This window comes from Panulirus ornatus, chromosome 57 (genome assembly GCF_036320965.1).
Source record: "Panulirus ornatus isolate Po-2019 chromosome 57, ASM3632096v1, whole genome shotgun sequence".
NCBI classification, from domain to species: domain Eukaryota; kingdom Metazoa; phylum Arthropoda; class Malacostraca; order Decapoda; family Palinuridae; genus Panulirus; species Panulirus ornatus.
This window is the reverse complement of record NC_092280.1, coordinates 25,672,880-25,691,563: the sequence shown is the minus strand read 5'-3', so window position 1 is coordinate 25,691,563 and position 18,684 is coordinate 25,672,880. Positions and strand designations below refer to the sequence as shown.

The 18,684-nt window shown below is 44.7% G+C and overlaps 1 protein-coding gene across 8 annotated transcripts in view; it reads right to left on the bottom strand.

Moving 5' to 3' along the window:
- Pka-R1 (protein kinase, cAMP-dependent, regulatory subunit type 1) overlaps positions 1 to 18,684 on the bottom strand; it is a 101,741-nt gene that overhangs the window by 20,966 nt on the left and 62,091 nt on the right. Inside the window, exon 1 of one of the 8 annotated variants that reach the window (XM_071694822.1) lies at positions 8,326 to 8,376. The exons of the other annotated variants lie outside the window; for them this stretch is intronic. Within the exon in view, the coding sequence (XP_071550923.1) occupies positions 8,326 to 8,361 (36 nt within the window). The 5' untranslated portion in view covers positions 8,362 to 8,376. Of the gene's footprint in view, positions 1 to 8,325; positions 8,377 to 18,684 lie in introns of those variants that run through there. 8 annotated transcript variants of the gene reach the window in all.

The window sequence follows — 18,684 nt, the reverse complement described above, 5'->3', positions numbered from 1 at the left end:
TGGAGTGAAAAAGATTTTGTGTGATCGGGGCCTGAACATGCAGGAGGGTGAAAGGAGGGCAAGGAATGGAGTGAATTGGAGCGATGTGGTATACAGGGTTTGACGTGCTGTCAGTGGATTGAATCAAGGCATGTGAAGCGTCTGGGGTAAACCATGGAAAGCTGTGTAGGTATGTATATTTGCGTGTGTGGACGTGTGTATGTACATGTGTATGGGGAGGGGGGGTTGGGCCATTTCTTTCGTCTGTTTCCTTGCGCTACCTCGCAAACGCGGGAGACAGCGACAAAGTATAAAAAAAAAAAAAAAAAAAAAAAATATATATAACAATGAAGTCCGAGTATTATCTGGAGCGCAGGGGAAAGCTTACGATCTATATTTCCTCCTGGGGTTAAAATGATACCCAGCCTACCCATCCAAGGACGGGGGGAGGGAGAGAGAGGGGAGGGAAAGTAACGAAGTAAACCCTCCCCTACCCCTCAAACATCCCCTGGGGCGCGTGGGAGGGTAACTAAGTTATCGGGCGGCCGAGCTCCCCGGGATCCGACTGAATGACTTGACTACGGACTGACGCACACACCCGTCATTATAGAAGCAGCGAGCACACGGTAAACAGCCTTCCTTTCCCTTTCATAATTCGTTCATCACACACACACACACACACACACACACACACACACGTGTCTCTCTTCCCTCCTACAAAAGGACGGATCATTCTTCAAAGTACATGAATCCCTTCTAACTTTAATGCCACTTCCTTCCTCTTTCCCTTAGGATCCAAAGACTTATAGTGATACTACGAGTTGACATAATCATCAATGTCTCACGTCTCTGGGAAAGGTAATATTCCCAGCGCTTTACACAGTCTTAAGCGTGTCTGTTCTTCACCGCTCCCCTGCAGGCACTTAATTCACTAAGGAACCACGAGAATGACTGTATCAAGATCACAATGACGAAGACTTTTATGAAAAATACATATATAATGAATCACCAATTGTAAGCCACACACACACACACACACACACATATATATATATATATATATATATATATATATATATATATATATATATATATATATATATATACATATAAAGTGGACTCTGCCTGCTAGTGGGTACAACGCGAGCAAGCAAGCATGCCAACAACCAGTGTGCAATGCAGGCGACACCACACCACGAAATGCATTCAGGCTGATGAACGAGCCCTGTACGAGCGCACTGTAGGAACTAGATCACTTTAAGGAGCGCGACCCTAATGGCATCCCGTCCTAAATACTGGAGCAGTATGCTGAAACACTCGAGACAGACCACTCGAGATGACTGGAAGAAGGAACAGCGTGGATGGAGTGGGCAAAGAAGTGTGCTGTACTTCTTAATGTGGAAAGAGACTTAGAAGGGGGGAAAAAAAAAGAAGGGTCTACGCTACAGGACGCCATAGCTGATAAGAACGGAATGGCGAACCACGAAGCAAACAGTTGGACACACGGGAATTAAAAGCTATCCAGGATGGAGGCGCCTTTTACAATGTCTATGGAGAGATCTCAAGGCATTACACATTTGGACCTCACAATTAAGCATCCACTATGAAAAAAAAAAAAAGGACTGTAGCTAAATAGCAAATAACATTTGGCATCCCACCCAACGACCAGACAAAAAAAAAAATAAAGCTGTCGGCAATAACGTGATGGATGGATGGATCACCGAACGCTCCTCCCCAAAGATGCCTCTACTTGAGCAGACGTAAACATAAGGTCCCGGCAGGGGCTTGGTCCGGGCCGAGACCGCTGCTATTCCCAACCTATGTCAACGACTTTAACCCGAGGGGAAGAGACCAGCATCATACCTAAATATATCCGTGCATGATGCTCAACCCATGGGGGGTTATAAGGAGTACTGGACTCTTTGTGTCAACTTACTATAGATTCCAGTACTGGCCTGATGATGATGACAAGTGAAATTCAACAAAGTTTGGGACGCAGTGAAACGAAGCAAAACAATGATTATGAATTACAGAGGAATATATTTAACTATCTGCAATATGGACAGATATAATGTTCAGTTTGTCTTCACAGAACATCATCACATGGAAGAGAGAGAATTAAATCTGTACGATCCATGCCAAAACAACCATCAAGTTTACGTGCTTTTAAAAAGAGACGTTCAGAATGGTGCCTCTTAAAATACCTAAAGTAGACTACTGTATGCACCGCTAGCCCAGCTGGTCTCCTCACTCAACGTACACTGGCTTACTGGAGGGAGTCCAACGACGGCCGACAAAAAAATTGTGCCACAAATAAGAGCCGTATTGTACCAGGGGACTCTCGCCCTACACCACGCCAACCTATAATATATGAAAGATGGCCAGGAGTGTGGAAGGGGGGTTATCATCATACTATAAGTTCCTCAACGATTATACACACCGTATATATATATATATATATATATATATATATATATATATATATATATGTGTGTGTGTGTGTGTGTGTGTGTGCGCGCGCGCGCGCGACACAGTCTGCACGCGAAAAGTCACACCTTTAACAAGGGTGTATCACTGAGACTACAGAGCCATCTTGTCAAAGAACTCACTCCAAAGGAGTCCACACTTCCCTGCTACTTGAAGTGGCATAGCCCTGGGCTGCAGGAGCCTCTAGAAATAGGGTTCTGGGCAACACCAGGGGGTTTTCCTCATAAGGTCTCCGGGGGTAATTGTAAATATGGTGATACCGAACTCATCCGCCTCCTGCATGGGTTAAAACACAAGTGACAAGTCACGTTTAAAGAAAGGGAGGGCAATGCACTTTCGTCGAGGGCCTTTTCACCCTAAAGGGATACATGATTTCCCTGCTCCTGAGTGAAGCGCAACCTCGAACCTATAAGTTCCTGGGATTGTAATAATAATAATAATAATAATAATAATAATAATAATAATAATAATAACAATATTAATAATGGACAGACATTAATATATGTCCAACCTTTATTCTAAAAAAATATTTCTGAAACCCAACACATCAATTACAAATTCATCATCAATATTACTAGCACAATTATCATTATACACAGGCAATATTACGAAACCCAATACCATGCCTGAACATAATGAGTCTGTTTCACGAACTGTAAAATCAAACTACAAAAATTAGGTGAGCCAGCTAGCTAGTGTGACCCTCCAAGCCGCTATCAAATCAAATATAGAGAAAAAAAAATCGAGAATAAAATTTCTGTAGCAAATCTTGCCAGGCAACACAGGTAACACACGGATGACGTCAGTGGAGCATCCATCCAATCACCGCCCGCGCTGCTCGCGTTTCTGAGCAGCGCCACAAATTTTCCTTATTTACCTAACCGGTTAATTTCATAATGGAGTCATGCACATACACTCTGGGGAATATCTACTAAAAATAACCGAATGACATGGTGTGCGGTGTGATGTAGGTGCCTGCAACGTCACAGTATGTCTGTTTGGGGTTGCCAGTGGCGTCTGGCAACCACCCTCGTCATCCCGACTGCCGGAAACACAGCAGCAGCAGCAGCAAGTGTTTCGCCTAATTGTCCTTCCAGTTTTAGTTGTTGGCTTTCCATCCCCAGCAACATTCAAGCTCTGAAGACGCAAAGGCTGAGCACCAGTTATCGCTGCCTTTTCCACGTCCAAAAGGTACTAGACGAGGGGGAAATTAGGTACCTACGACGTTATTTTGCCGTTCGTTTTTTTTTGAGTTGCACAAAAAAAAAAGAGTACCTTCCTCTCTACCCACAAGTTCGTACAACAGGAATCTGCCACGAGAGAGAGAGAGAGAGAGAGAGAGAGAGAGAGAGAGAGAGAGAGAGAGAGAGAGAGAGAGAGAGGTCTCTGATGATCGTCTATCTGGGCCAGGATGCGATAAGAACGGCTAGGCAGCCCTCGCACTGGCCCCGAGTCAACTGCTATCAAGTCCTACACACCGACCGTCCCCACCGGCTAGGGTTACACACACCGACCCCCTACCCCCATCCCACACATCCACCCCCATATATATATCCTAACCCCCCCTCCTCCCCCACCACCCTGCCCCTGCTTCACGTTTACCTCTCCATGGGGGTAACTACGATTGACTACACTTCAGAACGCTGGTAAGAGAGCATGAATGACCATTTGAACACAACGCTACGAACCGTGGAGCATAAACGGTCTTGATTCGAGACGGTGCGACCCTTCGATTTAAAAAAAAAAGGGGGAGGTGTAAGACCCCCTGACCATGACGGTACGACCCCTTACGAACGACAGTACCACCATTTTAAGGTCAAGAGGCTCGTTCTCATCAGATGACCTTTTCCACGTACATAATATGTTCTCGCCATGTTAGTTACACCTTGATGTAAACAAAGTGCATTATTGGATACACACCACCACGGCTTCTACGACCACATATAACACAAGACTTTTTCGACAAACCTGTGGACAATTCAGCTGGTCTACGCTAAAGCTTTCCTCCAAATACCTCGTACCTCTACAACAGATGGGGGGGGAAGAAGATCCCTCCACTGTCAAATTGCCTCGGGAGATGAAATACTTCCAGCGAAGATCAGGTTAGGTTAAGGTTGATGTGGCATCGCAAAGGATACGTTAAGGTGAGCTTAAGATTGGGTTACAGCGGTTGGGATGGGTTAGGATAACTTTAGATTACAGTAGGTTTGGTGGTTGGGAGGGAAGAGTTCTGGCCAGATCAGGCACCACTGGGGAAGACTTTCCTTACTCGCTTATTTTTTTTCTCAGCGATGTTGAAGCAGAGTTACACACACACACACACACACACACACACACACTCCTACTAAATGTAAATGACGACTTACACTTAGCATTATTTTTCTTTTTACAAGCAGGTCTCGATTGGTGCCGCAATATCAAACCGGAAAACAGACCTCTGGTATACACGATAAATGCCCTAAATGGTCCTCGGGACACTTCCAAGTCGCTAACAAGCACTCCTAATGATTAGCAAGTTCTGAGAGAGAGAGAGAGAGAGAGAGAGAGAGAGAGAGAGAGAGAGAGAGAGAGAGAGAGAGAGAGAGAGAGAGAGAGGGGGGGGGGGGGGACCCCTAATACACATGAAGTGTAGTAACCTCGAACTGGTATTAACAGACAAAAATTAACTAAGAAACAAGTTAAAAAAAGATGAACATACAACGACTCAAGCACAGAAAATCAACTGCTATCGGGTTTTCAGAGCAATCCACTCAACTCACCTCTAGCTCACTGCTGTTATACACACACACACACTGTTACACACACACACACACACACACACGCACGGTACAAGCCGACTGGCACGCAAGGGCATTACGACCTAAGAGCTGATGCATACCACTGATATTAGGTGGACAAGACCAATTAACACCAGGAAACAGTTCACATGAATGTGACTAACCACCACCATTATCGCACGGAATATGTGTGTGTGTGTGTGTATATATATATATATATATATATATATATATATATATATATATATATATATATATATATATATATATCCATGAGGCAATGTCGTAAAAACTCTTAATAGAGATTTTACACAAATCACCATCAAATCCTGGAAAAAGTAATAGTAATCTAGATATAAGAGAGAGAGAGAGAGAGAGAGAGAGAGAGAGAGAGAGAGAGAGAGAGAGAGAGAGAGAGAGAGAGAGAGAGAGAGCTCACGATGGGTACCCGTTTTGACCCAACCAACCCAGCCACTCTCAATTCCATTTCGACAGTGAAACGCCTTGATAGAGGAACGGGATCCTAGTGCTGTCAATAGGTGCCACTGTGGTCCGGGCTGCCCCACGCACCAGCCAAGCCGAATCGCATCCAGGACCTTTTTAACAATGCATCGCGTCGCGAGGCTGGCCGGCTTACTGGCTGCCTGCACTCGGCCATGCCTGTATGCATGAGCACTGTTCTACCTCCCTGTACCAGACCGTACCTGCATGCAAGACCTAACGGTTGCACCAACTGGACACCAGAAATCCTCCTTTACTCACGATATGGCTTGCTGGCTGGAAAAGGGAAATGCTCGAAAAAGCCGGACGGACACAAGGCATCACCCGGAAATTTTGCATCGTCTGAACATTTGCTCAGCGCAAAACGTTACTCCGCCGCCTTAACCACTATGGCACGACCCTTGAGCGTCGTGCGGCGGTATGACACCCCTCTCAGTAAGCTGGCCTGGCATTTGACGTGATCCTTAGAGATCAGTCCCCTTCCGTCGATTTCGAATGTCGTGTACAGAGTCTTAAAAAAAAAAAAAAAGAGAGAGAGAGAGAGCCAAGCCATCGTAACCAGGGAACGTACCGTCGTGCTCAAGGGGCGTACTGAGGTTAAAATTACCAAGTATCATACACACACACAATACATTCAACTACTTTCAATTCCTGTTCAGTACACAGCAACAATTCAAAAAAGGCATCTCAGATAGGTGCCACAGCTTATCACAAGGTTTACAATGAAGACTTATGACTTCGGGGAAGCGACAGCGGAGGCCCTTGGAACACACTGGCAGTTCTGTTCCTCCACTGGCTTCCCTTACATCACGGGCCGGAGACGGTGGATGTCGGCGCCACCAACATATTGCACCGGAGCAGGTATGTGCGCCCCTTCCCAAAATCTGAATGAGCCTCTCTACTCCCAAGGAGCATCTAAGTTTACCCTCACTAAATATTTATCTTTACCCTCACTAAACATCTAAGTTTACCCTGCCTAAAGATCTATATTTACCCTCATTAAACATTTATGTTTAACCTCTCTAAACATCCATGTTTACCCTCACTTAACAGGTATGTTTACCCTTACTAAACATCTATGTTTACACTCGCCAAGTACCAATTTTACAAGCACTAAACGTCTCTGTTTACACTCGCAAAACATCTCTACTTCCCGTCAGTACTGATCAAAGCTTTCCCTCATTTAACATCAATGTTCACCCTACGTAAACATCTACGTCTGCCCTCACTACACATCCACGCCTACCCTGAAGTTCGTCTGTTTACCTTCATTAAACATCAGCTCTCACCCTCGCTAAACATCAATGTTCACCCTTAATCAAGCTCACGATATTTCTTTTTTTTTTAATTCATTCACAATAATCCCAGGCAGGAGGTCCTTCTCTACCCAGTGGACCTGTCTGTAGACACGCTCGAGTGTCCGGACATTACCCAGTCGACCTGTCTGTAGATTCTCTCGCTTGAGTGGACACAGCGTCGTTCCCCAGCTAATAATTCGTCTACACCAGCAACTTTCCTGTTTCCTAACAGGATCTGCTGATTGGAATAATTAAAAGCCCTCCCGAAGGCTGTATCTTGGGGCTACGTTGTATGTAAGGAGATTGTATTCGTCCAAGTCGTACAAAAGATGATTATGCCAAACTCGTGGACACAAAGGTTATACTTGTGTCTAAAGCTTAATACAAGAGGATTTAATTATGTCGTTACATAATAGGACTTTTTACAAGTACAAATCGTATACCAGAGGATCTACTTGTGCTAGACACAAATATACACGAAAACTGTACTCTGTACAATACGTTAACAAGAAATATAATTGAGCAAGGCTCATATGCTAGCTAAATCTTTGTATTATTAAATACCACAGTCAGCTAGAGGAAATATACACCAATTACCTAGCCACAATATACTCCAAACAATAAACCATTAAATATCTATATTTCCCGGTTATAGACCATATTTTTTCAATAAAAGCTGATAAAAATACAAGCCAATGAGGAATCTCTTCGTCTGTTCCCCGCGCTACCTCGCTAACGCAGGAGACGGCGAACATTACTTACATTTTCTGGCGTTACCCAGCTTATGTAGGAAACCAGACATTAAACACACACACACACACACACGTAATGGCAACTACAATCACAGTTTATCAGCTCCCTTTTTAAAAAATACGCTACGGTGGCAGTTATCTTTAACATGAGAAATGCGTTACCTTACGATACACGATTAAGATGGATCAAAATGAATCATGCATCGCTGACTTAGCAACTTCAGAAACAAAACAAAAGACGTTTTAAAAGCCTTTTTTTTCATAAACAAGTTTACAGGTACGAGGCATAAGCGAGTACAAACTTTCATCATGTAAGCCATAAGTACCGAAAAAATACAATAATAATTTCACATTTTTTTTCTTAATCTGCGTCAAACTTTTCCATGCACAGTGTATTTCAAGAAAGACGAAGGACGACTATTGCCTCGTATTCGTCATGACATATGGCATGGGTACTTTCAACACACATAATACCGTTTAGTAAATTTTTTTTTACATAAGAAACAACAATCATATAAAAGAGCACTTTACCGCCAGGGGTTGGAGACAACAGACCAAGTCTGCCATGGGAGCGTCAACTCACCTGCAAGAGAAAAATAATCTTACATTAATAACAGTGACAATGTTGTGCATGTTGCTGTAACATTTGCCGTTAGTAGATTACACCCACAGGTTACTGAGGATGGGGTGGGGGAGATAGGAACTAATTCATACGAGAGAGAGAGAGAGAGAGAGAGAGAGAGAGAGAGAGAGAGAGAGAGAGAGAGAGAGAGAGAGAGACCCAACCAGGCCTTAACATCCTGGCCAGCCAGCCAGAGGGGTAGTAGGGGGTGGGAGATTGGGATTGCCCCGGGGGCGTGGGTGGGGGGGTCCAGTCCTACGGAGCCGACAAACCAAATAGCCTAGGCTCCTTCCAAACGCCCACTGACGTCACAATCAATACAATCTCAACGCCCTCTGTCTCTCATGCGCGCGTACATGCGTTCGTACGTCAGCCTGTGTGGACCCTTTCATGAGTGCGTGAGTGTGTTGAGTGAATGGTAATCACAAAGGCAGGGGGGGGGGGGGGGCGAGTGTGTGTGTGTGTGCTGTCTGTGTGGGTATAGTTAAGCTGGCGGTATGTGGCAATTATGAGTCCTCGTTGCCAGAGGGTACAAGAATGATGATCACACAACGGTTCATTTAAGATTACAGATAGGTTTCTCAAAATGGCCACACCGCAGTTAAAACTGTTAAAAGAAATATAGCCGTTCTAAATCGGGTACTGATTATGTCTTCACCATTTTAGACGGGCTCGGCTGCGCTGCGGCCGTGGTGCCGAACTGCAACCCGGGGGTCGAGGGAATTTTAAGAAGTGAGAGAGAGGTGACGGTGGCGGGGTGGTGCATCCGCTTCTTCCAGAACTGTCGCATGGTGGAGGAAGGTTGTGGGTGATTCATGAGGAATAGTATGTGGTTATTTAAGCTATGCTACCCCCTGCATATTTCCTAGTTGCCCCTGTATATGGTTGAGAAAGAGGAAAATGAGGTGGGGGAGGCTTAAGTAAACTTACGAAGAATAGCATTTGTTCTCGAGTTCTGTGTGTGTGTGTGTGTGTGTGTGTGTGTGTGTGTGTGTGTGTGTGTAATAAGGGGGTCCATGCTCTCCCTACTTCTGACTGTACCGTGGCCTCTAAGCTGCAAGAACGAACCATCCTCCCCCAACCCCTCTCTCAAAAATAAAGACCCCCCCTCTTGGTGTTGTATATAACATTTATGCACATAAAACGCGCCGCTGAGAATTTAATTCTCATCCACAATGGACGGCAAAAAAAAAAAGAAATCTCCGTTAAGGGGCGTGCCCGGAACACCACCTCCCTCCCTCCTCCCCCTGTACAAAGGGGTCTGAGAGTCTCAGCAACGCGACCTCCCTCCCTCCCTCCCCCTATACAAAGGGGACTGGGAGTCATATCAACGCGAACTACAAGTGAACCGAACACAGAGGACGACAATGCCCGAGGCAGGGAACCCGAGACGCGCTCATCACATAAACTGTCTCGGACAAGAGCCTCTGTGACGTCACGCGGCGGCCGTGACGTCACAGACCCCTCCCCCCCACAACATCCCTCCTCCCTCCAGCAGCAGGAGAGGCCACCAGCGGTACGCTCTTCCACAGGATGTCAACCTTGAGATCCGTCGAAGAAGAAATAATAATCCCTTGGTAAAGAGTTGCCAATATATATATATATATATATATATATATATATATATATATATATATATATATATATATATATATATGCTCCGACGACCGAAATTACTTTCAAAAATATAATCTAAAAGAGATTAATAGTTTGAAAATTACATAATTTTATTAAGAAAAATTTAATCAACTATGTTTACGTTATATTTTTATACGAGATCTTTAAGTAATTTTGGTCGTCGTAAACTTCATAACATTACCCAAAACTTACCCAAACGTACCTAACAAAGGCGTAACCCCTTGAGCACGGGGAGATGATACGACCCTACAGGGAGAGACGGTGTACGACCCTTGAGCATGAGGGTACGACCCTTGTGTATGGACGGCCTGGCCTCTGACCTGACGCTCAAGTGTCAGGTGATATGCCATGCCAACATCCCAAGGGTCGAACCGTCGTGCTCAAGTCTCGTACCGTCGTGCTTGAAGGCCGTACCGTCGTGCTCGAGGGTCCTACCTTCGTGTTCGAGTCGTACCTTCGTGCTCAAGTGTCGTAACGTCGTGCTCAAGGATCCTACCGTCGTGCTCAAGGGTCGCACCATAATGCTCGATGGGCTTAAACGATCAATTAAAAAAAATGCATTTGGAAAAAGAAAAAAAGGGATAGACCCCATAATACGAATAATACACATGACAGGTACAGGTCCCGCCCGCGCCCTTCACGCCCTCCTGATTTCCAGGCGAATCGCTTCTTGGGTTCCCTAGCTGAGAAAATGCTATCTTAGGAGACACGAGACCTTCGCCGCCTCCCGCAGGATTACCGTTGGTATGTGAGCAGAGCAAAGCCCTTAAAGATGCTGTCCCGTCTCTCTCTCTCTCTCTCTCTCTCTCTCTCTCTCTCTCTCTCTCTCTCTCTCTCTCTCTAACTTGCCACCCACTATCATGTCCCAACTATTACCCTCAGAGATTCGACCACCACCACCACCATCATCATCTCCAACACTTCACCACCAACCACAATTACCAACGGTCATATCGCATCGATATCATCACAACCACATCACCATCCCACAACCACTACAACACCTATCACCATCTCTACGAGCAACAACGTACCACAGCCACCACCATCAACCCCCCCCATCACTCGACCTCCAACACAACCACCCAAATCACCGTCCCGTCATCACAACCTTCTTCACAACCCAAAAAAAAACCACTCGCCATCCGATCATCACCACTACAACACCATCGCAAACCATCACTCTCCACTCTCCAATGCCACCATCTCTACCACCATCACCACCACCACTCTCTTCCCCTTCCTCCCCATACTATCGTAGTACCTCTAAACTACTCCCTCCAATATCACCGCGTCTCTTCCACCGCCTCAATCATCACCATCACGAACCAACCCACATATACATCAAACAGTGCACGACACAAGACACTGCCAGTCCACCAGTGTGTACTGGCTTATTAACAGCAAGTATTGGAGTCCTGACTTCAAATAGAAAATAACGAAGAGTGACATTTGGGTTACCACAAGGCCCCATTTTGTAAGCTCCATTCTCGAGTAATATATAAAGAAAAAAATAAAAATAATAATGACGCAGATAAATGAGAAAATAGACAAAATTAATACTGTATGAAGGTTTGAATATATTAAGACATGATGCAGCGCATTGGGGCAGGGCATATGGACTTCAATTTACGCAAAGTTGTTATATATACACCCTCTTGAAAAAAAAAAAAAAAACATCAAGTAAGACTATAAATATAAGTTGGGAAAGCCTTTCTTGGAAATATGGATAAAAGGAAGATTTCAGAGTAATGATAAATAATGACTCAAATTACGCAAAAACAATACGCAACTCCAGATAATAAAACTAGCATTATCAAAGTTCCATAAACGAGACACGAAAGACAAAACACTTGCCCCTTACAAAATAAAAATTGTCACAGCACATACGGAACACACTGCTCAAATTCTGGTCACCGAACATAATCGAAGAGGACGAAGAAAAAAAATACAACAGCACATACGGAACACACTTCTAAAATTCTGGTCACCGAACATTATCGAAGAGGACGAAGAAAAAAAAAATACAAAGCGAATACAAAGAGTAAGAGAAAAACTAGTTCCGCCGCTCAAAAACAAGCTTCCGAGAAAAGAAACAGATATCTGAAATGACTTTCTTAGTAGAAGCGTAAACTTCGGTGAGGATCTTCATAAAAAGTTGTCAGAGCATTTTGCTGATATCGATAATGTGAATAACGACAATTTCTTCTTCACATCAGACACAAACATAATGGCCAGAAATAACTCTAAAACTAAAGGCAAAGAGAAACGTAAAAAAAAAAAAAAAGCGGGCAAGTTTTTATAAAAGTATAAATAGCACAATATCGATACGAAGAACTTTCACAACACAAGTAATTCAATAATCAAGTCACAAGACAAGTAATCTACTTATAACAATCATCAGCAAATAATCCTGTTCATGAATTATATCATGCACGTATTTCAACTGTAAAAGTAGTAAATGGAAACCACCCTCCTGGCGAGCATCCAATGAGGGCATTTCATTACAATGCGCTCTCCATTCGTCCCTTCCTACAAAACTTCTGTAGCCAGTATACTCTCCCTATAGGGTATGATGACGTACATTCCTCAATTTTTTTCTTTTTTTAAATGCCATCTGATTCAAACCGGAGGGAGTGGCCGAGACATGAGCAACCCTCTCCTTTAACATCCTCCCTCCCCCCCCACCCCATACGTGGGTGGATTAAGAATTCAGGATGCTATTACTGTCTATTCGCAACCCCCCTCCCCCCCGGGGGGGAACACATGACCTCGTCATAGGTCATCAGGTCTCCCGTCGGCGTTATCTGGCCTTTCCCTCCTCGTGCTCCTCCATCCTCTCCCTCCCCCAGGCGCACTGTCTTCAAGCAGATAGATATGCAGCGCCTTCTCATGGGGACTTGTCTTCCATTATCTGGCTTTCCCGCGCGTAATCCCCAGCTCTGCCAAGACCAGCTCATCACCAACACCATTCCCGTAGGCGAAACAGCCTACGGTAACGCTGATACGGTTACTGCCCCTACCACCACCATCGTCACACAATGTCACACTAACCATCACCGTTATGACGTAACCTTTTTTCTTTATATATATATATATATATATATATATATATATATATATATATATATATATATATATATATATATATTTATATATATATTTATATATATATATATATATATATATTTATATATATATATATATATATATATATATATATATATATATATATATTTTTTTTTTTTTTTTTTTATACTTTGTCGCTGTCTCCCGCGTTTGCGAGGTAGCGCAAGGAAACAGACGAAAGAAATGGCCCCACCCCCCCCCCCCCATACACATGTACATACACACGTCCACACACGCAAATATACATACCTACACAGCTTTCCATGGTTTACCCCAGACGCTTCACATGCCTTGATTCAATCCACTGACAGCACGTCAACCCCTGTATACCACATGACTCCAATTCACTCTATTCCTTGCCCTCCTTTCACCCTCCTGCATGTTCAGGCCCCGATCACACAAAATCTTTTTCACTCCATCTTTCCACCTCCAATTTGGTCTCCCTCTTCTCGTTCCCTCCACCTCCGACACATATATCCTCTTGGTCAATCTCTCCTCACTCATTCTCTCCATGTGCCCAAACCATTTCAAAACACCCTCTTCTGCTCTCTCAACCACGCTCTTTTTATTTCCACACATCTCTCTTACCCTTACGTTACTTACTCGATCAAACCACCTCACACCACACATTGTCCTCAAACATCTCATTTCCAGCACATCCATCCTCCTGCGCACATCTCTATCCATAGCCCACGCCTCGCAACCATACAACATTGTTGGAACCACTATTCCCTCAAACATACCCATTTTCGCTTTCCGAGATAATGTTCTCGACTTCCACACATTTTTCAAGGCTCCCAAAATTTTCGCCCCCTCCCCCACCCTATGATCCACTTCCGCTTCCATGGTTCCATATATATATATATATATATCTTCTTCTTTCAAACTATTCGCCATTTCCCGCGTTCGCGAGGTAGCGTTAAGAACAGAAGACTGGGCCTTGGAGGGAATATCCTCACCTGGCCCCCTTCTCTGTTCCTTGTTTTGGAAAAATTAAAAAAAAAAAAAAAACGAGAGGGGAAGATTTCCAGCCCCCCGCTCCCTCCCCTTTTAGTCGCCTTCTACGACACGCAGGGAATACGTGGGAAGTATTCCTTCTCCCCTATCCCCAGGGATATATATATATATATATATATATATATATATATATATATATATATATATATATATATATATATATATATATATATAATGACAGACGAAATATTATATGCGAAACGCACAATATCTTGTGAATTTATGAAAGCTTTCTGAAACTGGTACACTCGCCAACAATTACATGTACAGTTGAAATAGACAAATGTAACGCTTTTCAATTAACGAGGTATATATAGAAAGCAACCATGAGAGAGAGAGAAAGTAGAGAGAGAGAGAGAGAGAGAGAGAGAGAGAGAGAGAGAGAGAGAGAGAGAGAGAGAGAGAGAGAGAGAGAGAGGCGGTGTTTCTAGTAATGGTATAAGTGTGCGTCGAGGGGTGTCGCGGTTTTAAAAGTTCGCAGGAGACCGTCGCTGGTAGTTAGTTAATAGTTCGCTGAGGACTGTCTTGCTTAGAACTGTTGTTCGCTCAGGTGGTCTTCGCTGGCAAAGGGATACGCTGAAACGTGTCGCTGGCGTTCTTAATCAGATGAAAGTTATAGGCATTTTTCCCCGAAAGAAAAAGGGGGTAAGGGGAGGCTTTTGAAAGGAGTCAAGCGGAAGAGGAAAGTTGCTATCAAAGTGAAGTTCGTGGTACAAAACGTCGTCTGCGTTATCAGAGCAAAAACATAAATTCAAGTTTTTATTCATATCACTGCACACAACATTCATTCATGTACGGCTTCCTGTAAGTAAACCGGGAATATAAACCACTTGAGCACGACAGTTCAACCCTCGGGTATACTAGTCCGACCTCTTACGAACTTTAAAATTGTTGCCAAAACAAATCAGCTTCAAAATCCGTTTTCTTTTTCTTACCGTTTTTTTCCTCTTTTTAACGTACACTGCGACAGCTGTATTTACTACTTGAGGCCTTGCACTTCCATTAAATGACTCTTAACAATGTGCTGAAATCCGATATGGCCGAGGCAGGATATCTGTGACCCAAATTTCAAACTAAAGTACTAAGTCCTCCGCGGCACCTCATTCTCAACGAACTTATACTTTACTTAAGTGTCGTCAACTTCGCGTTAAGTTAGCCCTCAACAAGTGGGACCCCCCCCCCCCCCCCGATAAGACTGAAAACGCTTCCGTTATGCCAAGTTTTCAATCCGCCATCTAGGGCCCATATCATTAAGAGATGCTGCCATCAGCGACCTAAACATCCCACTTCCAACGAGTCGTTATGTGATCAGATCAAAATTCTTCGTCTCTCTCATCATTCCGACTAGTTCTCGCGGGACAATGTCGCGTTACCGCTCACCATGGGACAGCCGCTGCAGGCTCCTCCAAGCTGGGCCCAACCCTATGCCCCCCCCCCCCCCGTCCGTCCCTGAGACACTAGCCCTGAGCACCCACGTCCCTAAGGACTTATTCATGTATCCCAATCGCTCCATTCTCTGTCCCATCGCCACCTTTTTATGTCCTAGAGTCTGACGCGATCCCTACGGCCGTACTATCCATCTCGACCCATCCCAGAGGAACCTTTTCCCTGACGCTCCCTGTGGCCTACCCCCTCACCACCACCCTTGGGGTCCTGAGGGGCCCCCCGACTCCCTGTGATCTTCGGCCCCTCCTGTGGGAGGAGAGAGAGAGAGAGAGATCCCTTCCCCCACTCTCCGTCGATGGGTCGTCCTGGGAGCCTAGCCTGATGTTGTGATGTATCAAGCGCGCCTGAAGCAATTACCAGGGCCCCAGGCCCGGCCTCTGGTGATAAGGAAGTTAATGAGTTGAGTGGTGGCTGCCATTATGTCAGCATTATGAACCCGGTACACTCACACGCACGGCTGAGCAAGGAGGCCAGGGCTTACCAGCCATGAGAGAGAGAATGGACAAGAGACATGAAGAAAATATAAAAGTCCGAGAAACCGAGGAAACGTCGAAAATAACCAAGAATCATTTTCATAAGGCTATGCTAATACATCAAATGCTCAAGACTGCTCTCATCTTTACCTTAAACCAATCACAAATCGCTGAACAACACTTTCTACAAATCATAAATCATTTCAAGGGCTTCCACGTGTTCGAAACATCTTCAGGTATGATACTTGAAGATAGGGACTGAAGATAGGGACTCGAACATAGGCTTCGCCTACTGTATTCCCTCTCCTCCGACGTAACGAAGACCGGCGCGTCAGAACGCGGCCAGTCATCACGAATATTACTTCATCTCAAAAAGCCCATCACAACTACGTAACCCATACTTAAACTTAACGCCATATTACTCCTATTTACTCGAGTTTATCTTGTCTTTTTTTCTTGTATTTCACGATCACAAATAAGAAAAAAACTTGAGAGACGATTTCCCGCTGGGAATAAATCTCTCTCAATATATTCCTTGGTGCGCACTGAGGGTGGGCATCCCTCCCATCACCCCCCCCCCCCCCCGGTGACAGAGGCGTCTAGCTCCACGACTGGTCTGGGCCGATAACCTCAGTGCAAGTACGGGACACACAACTCGTACAATAGCCACTCTACTCTACCACGCTCCCAACTTCCCTTACCCTCCTCGCTACAACCACAGCTCCGGCATATCCATACACCTCTCGCTACACGTACACACGTAATGCCAAAGGGAGGGGGGCTGACGCGTGGCGTTCACCACAAGAAAATCTAATGAAAGAGAGAACGAGTAGTGTAAGTTACGTGTTATTAACTGTCATGTGCGAGACGGATAAACTGTACGTTTGCGGTCTGAATGCCAGCGGCCTACGTGTAGGCAGAGACAAAAGACTAACCTGGGCCAAAGGAATGACACTAGATAGCTACTGAAGTGCTGGCTCACTGCGCAGCCGTCACCCAGGTGGGCAGTACCGGTAATATCCCTCCCTGGTCGGCGGTTGGGCTACTTACCACCTGGAGCGGGAGGCACTGCCTGAGCTGATACAAGAGAGGGATGTAAACAAATGCACGAGAGGGTCAAGTGGGGAATTAATTGTGGACCGAGAGGTAAAACGTGGTGCCTACCACGTCCACTCTGTGCCAACCAGTGCGTCTACTCCACACAAACAACATCCACTCTACCCCATATCACGTCCATTTCACACCAACCACATCCGCTCTACACCATATCACGTCCACTCCACACAAACTACAGCCACTCTGCTCCATCAGCGTCCACCCACCACGTCCACACAACCCATACGCGTTCTGTTGGGTAAACAGAGACTGGGTCTTCCAAAATCTGGCAACTTTTATCACGTTCGATAATCTGTAGACTTTCTGTCAAGCTAGTGTAATGTGGGTTGGCAAGTCTGAAGACTTTTTTCTGCGGTTGGTGAACAGTGGGTCGGCAAGTCTGAAGGCTTTTGTGAGGCTGGCGTAAATGTCGGTTAGCAAACCTGAAGACTTTTGTGAGGCTGGTGAAAAATGTGAGAGAAAAAAAAAAGACTTGTGGCCCAAGAGCCTACCAGCCCAGCCCGGGCTGTGGCGGAGGAGAGACGACCCCGCCGTGAAGTGTACTTCAAGTATACTTCAGGTACATTCCAGTCTCTCTGATGTGGCCGCAACCCCTGACTCACTCTGAGACATAAAGCACCCTAGGAGCTGCTGGGGTGGGGTGACGCCGCGCCGCCACCGTGTCTGAGCTTCGCCTGAGGGAGGGAGGAGGATGCACCCACAGGGAGGAACCGAAATTTCACTCACTTTTATGCGTTTAAGAAAAAAAAATCGTTCGTTTTCTTCACGGCCGCTATTTTCACGTTAAGTAGTGCTGGAGATCTTATAATTATCACCATTCACCTCTCGTATTTCTTATTATGTGGTGCTAGTGCACTTATTATCACCATTCACATCACTTATTATCACCATTCACTTCTACTATCCAACATTGAAAATTACTCCTTTTTTCCCCCATTTTCCTTCTGAAACGACAGAGGGCGTCACCACCCATCAAGATGAACTGGGTCCGTACTGTTCTACAGTTTCATAATAATCGGTGGAAACTAAAGTCAGTGCGCGGAAGATAAAAATTTGCGACACGATGTAATCTGTCTGTATAAAGCAAACACAGCGAGAGAGAGAGAGAGAGAGAGAGAGAGAGAGAGAGAGAGAGAGAGAGAGAGAGAGAGAGAGAGAGAGAGAATCACCCACGAAAAAAAGACATTGTCGGAGAAAGGTTTTATAAAATCAGTTACACGAAACATTACAAAAAAATTTTATGTAATTACTCAAAATAAGAATATAATCAAAAAATTACATAATCAGTCCCTGGGATTGTGTTCATGAGAATTATGTAACAGTCGCTAAAACAGAGACTATGAGAAAGAGTATTATATAATCAGTCTCTGGAAATACCTTTGACAGCTTTATACAATAATCAACCTTTAGAAACAGACACAGCAAGAAACATTACATAATCAGTCTCAA